This window comes from Dicentrarchus labrax, unplaced genomic scaffold (genome assembly GCF_905237075.1).
Source record: "Dicentrarchus labrax unplaced genomic scaffold, dlabrax2021, whole genome shotgun sequence".
In the NCBI taxonomy this organism is placed as follows: Eukaryota; Metazoa; Chordata; class Actinopteri; family Moronidae; genus Dicentrarchus; species Dicentrarchus labrax.
This window is the reverse complement of record NW_026136724.1, coordinates 16512867-16523017: the sequence shown is the minus strand read 5'-3', so window position 1 is coordinate 16523017 and position 10151 is coordinate 16512867. Positions and strand designations below refer to the sequence as shown.

General features: G+C 40.1%; 1 protein-coding gene across 20 annotated transcripts in view; it reads left to right on the top strand.

Annotated features, from left to right (window-relative positions):
* Positions 1 to 276: 276 nt before the first annotated feature.
* Positions 277 to 10151, top strand: part of magi2a (membrane associated guanylate kinase, WW and PDZ domain containing 2a) — a 208516-nt gene continuing 198641 nt past the window's right edge. For 12 of the 20 annotated variants that reach the window (XR_007882556.1, XR_007882554.1, XR_007882551.1 and 9 more), the window contains exon 1: positions 278 to 759. Coding sequence is in view for 12 of the 20 variants with exons in the window: in XM_051392363.1 (XP_051248323.1) it covers positions 459 to 759 (301 nt within the window). In the remaining 8 variants the exon portion in view is untranslated. Of the gene's footprint in view, positions 760 to 10151 lie in introns of all 20 variants that reach the window. The other 8 variants (XM_051392369.1, XM_051392370.1, XM_051392371.1 and 5 more) reach the window with 3 other exon arrangements.

The window sequence follows — 10151 nt, the reverse complement described above, 5'->3', positions numbered from 1 at the left end:
TCCAACCTAATTACATCATCTTTTGACCTTTTTAAAAAAAAATCATAATAATAATAATTTAATAATTAAAATATTTAACCCATAATGATTGTTAGTTGCTGAATTGCTTCCATGCTCCCTCCTACCCATTCAACTTCACACAAATCCTTCTGAATTCACTTCCTCACTGGGTCGTTTTTGTTATTTTTTGCACGAACGAACGTGTCATTTCCGATCATAGAGACGGCCCCTGAAGGCAGCACAAGTGCAGACTGGCTATCCAGCTGCTGTGCGCGTGAGTGTGTGCGCTGACATGGATACAACTGGCGTCTACTCTTGAAACTGGACACATTACAGTGTTACGGTAACACCGGGGAAGGGGTGGGGGGGTTGCACTTCAGAAGAGCGACAAAAACTTCTTCCACGGCCGCACTCATGTGATATTTTTACCCCCCTTGTTTTTTTGGGGTTTTTGAGCCATGTCCAAGAGCCTGAAGAAGAGGAAGAACCACTGGACTAACAAAGTCCACGAGAGTGTCCTTTGCAGGAATCTGGAGGGGGAGCTTGGGCTGGAGTTGAAGGGCGGCGCAGAGAATGGACTGTTCCCGGTTATCGGCGAGCTTCTCCCGGGCAGAGCGGTGTGCCACAGCGGCAAACTCTGCCTGGATGAACTCCTGCTGGAAGTCAATGATACCCCGGTGGCTGGACTCACCACCAGGGACGTCCATGCTGTGGTCAAACACAGCAAAGACCCCGTCCGACTCAAGTGTGTCAAACAAGGTGAGGTTGTTTTTTTTGTTTGTTTTTTTTTGCCCCTCAACTTTCCCGCATTTTGTAAAAAAAAAAAAAAAAAAAAAGGGGAAAAAAGTCTCGGAAACCCGCTTTTTGACACACTTTAAGAGGGTTTGACAGCAGTGCTATTGTCTCCTAAAACTGATACTCTCTCCCTCTCTTTTTCCTCGGTGTTTTTTGACAAACCGTGGTCACAAATGTAACTTTTTCTGGTGTTTTCTTGTTGTTACAAGTCTCCTGTACCCAGATATGAACACTCCTTGCACAGTCGTTGTTGTATTAAGGTGTTTTAGACGGGTTTTGGTTGTGTTGGCAGGGTCCCTGTTGCTATGTGTAGCCTTTTTTTTTTTTTTTTAAGGGGGTGTGTTACATTTTGGGACAGTCAGAAAACACACGCATTTACGTAGTACGGTTTCAGCCTTGTGTGTGACAACTTCTAACAAATATATTATACAATATTGATGCTGTACTGTGTAATATTCCCAAATGTCATGCTGCCACAGGTCAATATTACAGAACATCCAGCAGCCTCAGTATAATACCACTGACATAAACATTGGATCAGATTAGATATTGGATAAGATTACATGAGATTGCACTTTACTGAATTTGTGCCAAACCAAGCCTGTTTCACACGCATGAAAAAAACAATATAACAAGCAAACTTGTCTTTTTTTAAATCAATATTACTCAATTCAAGTATCCCTGACACAAACTTTACACATTTTGCAATCACATATCTTAATAATCGATGTGTATTGAGCTGAAACAGTCGATTAGTTGAGCAACAGAAAGTCTTCTGTGATAGTTAAATGAATATTTTGGAGTTTTGGAACCGTTAATCAGCCAAATCAAGAAGTTTGCATTCACCATCTTGGACATTTTTTGACATTTTAATGACCAAGCAATTAGTCAGGAAGATATCTGACCATTAAAAAGATTGTTAGTTGCTGCCCTGGATGCATAAATGTCTGTGATACTGTATGTGGAAGGGTAATCTTGTAGCTGTGAGTTTGTGTTCTATCTAGAAGAAAGAGAAAATTGCTCTACATTTGCTTTTTAACCTTTTGAATCACATATTTAATTTATTTTTTTTGCAAAGCAGACATTTAAGTATGCAATATTTATTATCCAATTTGTGCTGCATTGAGTGGACTAAATTGGATTTGGAAAGGATATTGTATAAATATTAGAGCAAATCCCCCCAAGTCCCTATTTCAACATTATAGAGGTGTCATGAGAAATGAAAAATACCATAAAGTTCAATAAGGTCACGATTATTGAATGCCACAGACACTGCAGAGAAAGGGCCCTCAGGAATATTATTTTTCGCCAGTGGGAAGTGCAGTGGATTGCTTAAGCGAGTTCTGTGGTTTCTACTGGAAGCACAACGGAGCCAAGACGGTGCTGTCCAAAGACTCCATAGTTGCTGGAGACATTTTTGAATTGCAACACACACGCAGCAGCAGCCAGGAACACCCATGTTGAAAAAGAGCACGACTCATGTAAATGTGCCCGACTCGCACCAACTCCAAACTTGTCAACTTTTCTTTTTTTTTTTCCCTTCCCCGCCGCCGGATGTGAAGCTCTTATGTCACAGACACACTCCTCTGGCCGTCTGTGTCTTTGATCCTTGCAGCTAATGACACTGGGCGTCTTGCATTGTGAACCGAGAGAGCAGGATCTGTGGGCTCTCATTTTGGGGTGAAAAATCAGCAAAACCCTGTAAGAGGCTTTGGATCAAAGTCTTAGTGTGTTTTTATTGTGTGTGTGTGTGTGTGTGTGTGTGTGTGTGTGTGTGTGTGTGTGTGCGCGTTCAGCATCACACCAGGGATTTATTCAAAAGGCAACCAAGCCTATATCAAACTAATATGTTAGTTTTTTCCATGAAATATTCATATCCTCCAGTGATTGCTGAAGTGATTGATATTCTCCCGCCGCTCGGCTCGTGTTTGCTCAATCGGTTGTTTACAGTGTCAAGTTGTTTTTTAATATGGTTGATATGCACATTAGGTAAATATTATGGAGGGGAAACACTGCAGAACACTGTGTTCAATAACAGATATTTTTCACTTTAACTTTTATAATCTGTTTCAATAGATTCCTTATTGAGGAGAGAGAGTCAATAAGCACAGTACAGTATAACTACAGAGAGCCCGGCCTAACACGTGTTTGTTGGTATTGGAGACAGTTTTCTTGCATGATCCACAACCACAAAGTGCTTCTAAAAACTTTATTTAAAACGCTCTGTATAACACATGACATGGAAGCAGATACTGTAGATGTAGAAGCACACAGTCCTCCTATTAGCTGGATGAATGTGGCACAGCAGGGTGCCATCACATAGAGGGTGGGAATACAGTAGCAGGTCTATTATTACTGCAGAAACATGTTTAACTTTGAGAATATTTGTCGGGCTGAAGTGATGAGTTGGTTTATAGACGAGTTAATCAAGACAAAATTAATTGGTAACTAGTTTTGATAATCACCTTTTTCAAGCAAAAATGTGCTGCTTTTCTAAGTCCTATATGGTAGTAAACTGATTCTCTTTAGGTTTTAGACAGATTTTCAGAGAAAAAACAAGAAATCTGTGAGTCCTAAAGCAGATTATTCACTATTTACCCATTTAATAAAGAAAAGAATGAATCAGAATCAGCTTTATTGGCCAAGTACGTGCAGTCATATGGAAAATAGAAATAGACATACAATTAAAAACAAGGACAACAAAGCAAAGATGTGTAAAAATATACATAGAACTATTGTATACTCAGGTGAAAAAACAGGTGTATATATATATATATATATATATATGAAGCAACAATGGCCTGAGTCTTTCTGTAAATTGTAAATAATACAAATAATGCAAAGATTGAAAATAATCATTAGCTGCAACCCTAAATGGCAGATAATGACTCTGACCCCAACAATCTTCAGGGTTTCACCGTGCAAAAATCTGATCCAGAGACATAAAAGTGTGGTCAGAATTGTTCTTCTACCTAAGCTAGTACCAGAGACTGTGTCTCAAGACTTCCACAATAAAAGCTTTATACAATCTTGGAAAGCATTTACAGTCAGAAGGAGAACAGAAAGTGTTTTTCTGTCTATTTTACCTTGTTTTATCAGCAGAGCTGTTTCTCCATTGTGCCTGTGCCTAATGTTGTTTTCACACTCTGTCTTTTAGATGGCCGACAAATTGCTTAGGCAGGCGTCCTCAGATTTAGATAAACACTGGTTATTGTTATAAGGACTGCTAGGCTGTATTACTGTAAGCAGAAAAATGTTATTTCCTCATCCAGGGTTGGTTGTACTCGAAAATTATTTTCTTTTTATAAGCACAAATATGGTTAAAGGATTAAATAACGGCCAGCAATAATAATAGGGTATTGTCTTTGAATCCTGAACACTATTTGTCGACAACAACAGCAGAAGTGTTCTTGAGTTTAGGTGAAGGTTTTGTTTAAACTCGGTCGTTCGCAGTGAACAGCTGCTTGGTGTGAATTGATCCATTTGAGGACAGCATGCTCATTTCAAGACATTTCAAGATGTTTGAGCTTCCCTCTTGCATAACTTATCCTTTATTAACTTCATTAAGAGGAGCCACTTCAAATAGACAGACCGCCAGCAATTAAACCTAACACCTTCTCAGATATTGGGTAACAATTGGAGAGCTAAGTCCCAATAAAAGAGTCATAAATTCTGCTCTGTTTTCCCCTCCTTTAGCCTCTAGCTAAGGAACAGGGTCACTGACCAGTTTACATGCATGGTCGATCTCCAAAGGTTGTTCATGGCCTTTTTGAATAATACATCAAGTTCTCTTTTGCAGTGGTCCGCTGCTTCACTATTGTCACAACTGTTAAATCGCTTTCCCTTTTTTCTTTTGGGAGATCTTGTCCGAATTGCCAACTTCGATTACGATCCTCTCTGTAATTAAAGAAGCCAGATCATGATTCACACTGTTTTTCTGTCATAGTGATCATAAACCATGTTTACGCATTGAAGCGTGACTTTCACATCAGAAATCCTAGGGCTGTATCCCCTTTTTACACTCAACAATGAATTAGGTTTTATATTAGTCTCTGAGGCGAGGATTAGATTAGATTGCCACCAGCAATCAGGTCTGCCCAGTAGGACGTAATTAGGATCTCCACAAAACACTGATGGGTATATAAGAGAACATAGAGCTCAATTACATTTCCAGAGACACAGTGAATACTCATTAGAGCAATACATTATGGATAATGTAAGAAAAGGGCTGAGACTAATTCCTGTGGCTAATGCAGGTCCTGTAGATGTAATGCCGGTACAGGTCCAAGCTGGAATGTTAAACCCTCTCAGAGTGCTGACATACTTGATTTTAAACTTTGAATTTGTGAGTGCAAGATGGCCGTTAGTGAAGGAATTCACAGATTCTGCTGGATCGGTATCTGTGCTGTTACTGACCTTTTTAAGCAGATCAAGTTACATACACGTGATTTTAAAAGTCATTGTTTAAGCTTGCAGCTGCAGTTGTTGAGTCATGGTTGGCCACTATCAGTTTTTAGTGCTACAGCAATGCTTGGCCTCATGTTTCCTTATATAATATTTTCCATACAGGGAGCTTACAGATAATACATTTTAGATAAAGAGAACACTGGTATTGGATCAGGATTAAGTATTTGCAGATACCCTGAGGTGTCGGGAGTCGGTGTTGGGAGAGATGAAGTCAGATTGGTTGATCCCTCGTATCCTGAGATACTTCATTGTGCACACACTCAGAAATGAACAGTAGGGTAACTGTGTCGGGGTGGGAAGTAAGGTCAGCACCGACTCGGAACAAAATGACAACAACAACGGTGGAGAGCCTTTGAGAAACGAATAAAACTCATTGCTTCTGCTGCCGTTTCTGCATAGCAGCGGTCACCAACCTTCACCAGCGGAATGAAATGAAACCCCGTCATCTTTCCCCAGAATCAGCCTTGAAGACAGTCAAATGTCTTCTTCCTGTAGTTTACTCACAATCAAAGTCTCTATGTCATTCACCTTTTGAAAAGCTTTTAATGTGAAGTGCAGGAAGAAGGTACATTAACAGCAACCTCACACAGCCGATGCAGTCCTGATATGACTCTAGGAGGGTGTTCATATTTTTATAGCTTTGTTAAGATCAATAGGTTGATCACCAATAAGGAGTTGGGGACCCCCTGCACTATAGTAACCCTCTTGACTGCTGCCTTTATGTTTCTGCTGGACAGAATTGATGGGAATAGAATGATGTTCTTGTAGCAGCCGCGGATGATTCAACCCACGTGCCGCTTAGTGGATATTCTTTTTAATCCTCCAGGTACACACAAAGCATGCTGATGAGTTTGTTAACAATGCCACTTGCATCGCAGCCGCCCGCGAAATGGTAAAAAAGCGAGTTTATCAGGAGCGTGACAAATCCAAACCCCTCTTAACTCAGTCTTACCTTGAATAATCTGCGTAGGGAGTAAAAATTCAAACTGTCGCTCTCTCAGTAATTCATAAATATTGCTGCCAAAGCATCAAGATAAATTAGCTTTACATCATATTCCCTGCTCCTTTCTCTCCCTCTCTCTCTCTCTGTTTCTCTCTTGCACTCACTGAAATGCCCCAGTTCAGTTTCCTATTTCAGCTCCAGTGAAGGATTAATGCAGCCAGCTATGGAGGCTGTCACAGCATCTTTCACTGCCACTACAGTGACAACCTCTTACTGTAGCCGTACTTCACTGTGGCTGCGAACTGTATGCTGATTGAGCCTCGCTGAGTGGTGTTGGGTGCAGGTAAGAGCAGACATTTCCAGGTCAGCCGAAGGCAATCACTGTGCTCGCCGGGTGCCCACTTAGTGTTAGCTGGTGTTGGGGAAAGTCATTACAGCAGCCTGAGCAGGGGGAGCTTTAGCAAGGCAGATATGGCAGCAGTCGTGGCAGTACTTTTCTAGTTTTAAAAGGTTGTTTTTAGCTAACAGCATAGCTCTAAGGATGGCAGTGTCAGTTGGTCTGTTGGTCCACCACTCTGAGTTGGACAGAATACCTTGAAATCGGTAGAGACATTAAGGGTTTGTAGAGGATATGATATGATATGATAACATTATAACGTTTGAAATGTTACCAGCAAAAAAAAAGAAAGAAATTTATATATTTATATATTTATATAGTGAAAATCAAGTTTATTCCTCACCTTGGAAACAGCAGCTGACAGAACAATCCCACTTCACCTACAAGGTGCATTTAGTAGCTATTCTGGAGCTTTTGTCAATCTCTAGCAAAAACCTTTTGCTGTAAAGTTTTGCTGAGCTACTTGCTAAGTGATGAGGACATTTCTGCAAAAAACAGGTTCCTGCACACTAAAATCAGAGCTCCCTTGTAAGATTTAGACAGGTTTTATTGTTGATATTTCAACCAAAACTGGTCCGCCTCATCTGTTTGCCTGAGGATTTGATCAAAATGTGGCCAATAAAGCCTAAATCTATACATCTAAATCTTATTCTAATAAAAGAGCTGTGATTCCACCTCTCTGTTTTGCTCATAATACTCAGATCTTTGTATCCAGCACCTGTCTCACTTGTGCACATGTGTCTTTGCCATCTCAATAAGATTTCTGTGCAGTGACTCTACCAACACAATCATTTGATTTTGGAAAAAACCATAAACTATCACAATGTTTATTAAAGGATTTATGAAGAGCTTGTTTTGCGGTTCTAGCTCTGTTTTAATAAAAAAAAGTCCCTGTTTCTATCTTATGCTATTTTATTCTCCACTTGCAGCCAAACAAGGGATACTGTGCATGACCCCGGCCCTTGCATCATGATGTCTCAAGTCCTCTTTGAGCATCCTATACTAATACTGCTCATGCAACGGTTGAGTCACTGTCTTGTGAACTGCATGCTGTTTGGCTGGAAGCTGTGTTAGTGCAAATATGTAGGATAAAGTCATTTATATCAGCTGGTGTCATCTGAAATGGAAGAAGGTTAAGGTCAGCTGTATTGTGTCCAAAGATAAACTTGTTTTGCAGACAGGAATCTTCACCGTAAAAACCCACACAACAAAGACACAATTCATAAAACAGCACCACACTAGCTATCCAGTACAGCTCAAGGGAAAACCAGTATGTTATGATACTATCAAGTCAATGGCGCGTGCCCGAGTAATGGAATGATTGATGTGAGAGATGATGAGTCTGGACTGGTCACTGGTCTGTTGGGGGTTTGAAAGATGGGACGGGGCAATCCCTGAGAAGTTGTGTTGAGTCAGACACACACTGTTGCGTGGGAGTGCGTTAATGATTCTCAGTACAGTCAGACCCATCTGTCTTCTTGTCAGGGTCCCATTGAGAGTGTTAAGTTGCACCAGCAAGTGTAACACAGAGAGTGTGATACACAGACAGACTCACACATACGCGCATAAGGAGCCGGTATCCTGCAGTATGCGTGTATGTTTGTGTGTGTGTGTCTGTGTGTCCCCGGGGCCTTTGCACCACTTACCACATGCTGTCCAATCATGCCTGACAGAGGTTTGGTGGAGAGATCCTGTTGTCGTTGCCTCTGTTACACTGTCTGACTGCCAGGCTCACCTCTGGGGACAGGTAATGATAAAGCACACACATACACAAGCTCTCTCTCACACACATACACACACACATACATATAACTACCTTTCCCTCCTTGTCAACATCAGCCATCTGTTGTGGCAAGTGGAAGTATTCCAAGGACTGAGAAATGGAAAGGCTGCAAACTTTTGTGTGTGCATGTGTAATATGTGTTTTTGTGTATTTGCGCCTCTGTGGCATTGAATTAACATTAACTGAATGCATCAAGTAATCAGTGAAGCAATCTCTTTACTGAAAGTTAAGTGCCATTTTTCTCTTTAAACAGTGAGAGAGGGTGTAAGAAATCTTTATGACCTTCTCCATTATCTAGGTTCTATAAATGAATGGTGTCTGTAGCATAAAGACAGAGAACAGAAGGGAGCCCTTAACCTTTATATTCTAATAAATTATAGATGAATGAGAGGCAGTGTTTATATAGTTCCTGCTTTGGACTCTCTGTCCCACAAAGCAGTGAATTCTAATCCTCCCTTGTGTCTGCCCTTTATGCCTCTGCTTAGGTGTATCTAAGTGAATGTACAGTATGTCATTCAGGTTGCTACTGAATGCTAGTAAAGCAAGAAGCTGTCAGTGGCTTTGTTCCTTTTTAAAAAAGCTTTTACAGCTTTTCGGATTGGACTTGTGAAAGCATGTCATATGCAAGCGCAACATGTGTGACCCTTTATGCTTTCTATTTGAATTTAAAACCACTTAAAGCTTAATTTAAGACTTTAGTGAACAATTATTTTCATTATCAATGAATCAATCTTTTTTAATGTATTAATTAAATAATAATTTTCTAGATCTAAAAACAATAGGTCAAATGGCTGTTAGAATTGTTTCCATATAGGTGCTTCGTTTAGAATGATATGAAACAGAGAAAGCAGCAAATTGTCACATTTGAGAAGCAGAAAAATGTTCAAGGCTCAGACGATAGGTGGTTAAACGATCAGTCGATTGATAGACGTGGCAATGAATTTGATATTCGATTAATCAATTGCGCCATTTATCAAACGACAAGACTCAGTCCACAGCCATGCTAGCTCCTCTATGAGGTAAATGCTAAAATGAACATGCTGATATGCTTATGTTAAGCAGATATAAGGTTTACCATTTTATTTTAGTGTGTAGCATGCCAGCATTTGCTAATTTCATGGCAATCCAACCAATATGTTTTTAGATATTTAAATTTTGTGAAGTCCTGGCGCTAGCTTGGCTAATAACTGTTAGTTAAGTAAAGTTAAGTTAAGTGTTTTTTTTTTACTTAATAATAAATGACAATAAATCAGTCAGTAGTACATTTTCTGTTCGGCTGATCCGTTCATCGACTAACTGTTCCAGCACTGGGCAGATCTTGTGATTGCGAACAGGTATAATATTTTGTTATGTGACAATCTCTCCAGATGGCCTACCATATCTCACTCCAAATAACTTTGATCTAATGATTCCGGCATTCCTAAATGAAGGAGGATTTAACTTCATGTTTACAAGGATCAAACACACCCACACTCTGTCTGAACAGCACTAATATTCACACGCTTGGCCTCGGTTAAAATATAAGCAGCAGGAAGAGGGCTTACCTGTGCAGATGTGGGGGGAGAGAGAGCTTGTATAGCTTGGTGATTGATGGGTGATTTTGGCAATACAACTATTAAAGCTGCTTGTGCAGTTGGAAGCTGCGAATTTTAATAAATAAAAGACAAAGCCAATGTAAGACTCATCTGTTTACCACAGAGCTTGAATCCACTCCATGTTTTTTTTTTGTCACTTAGACTGAGACATAAGCTGTCAGTGTTTGTATT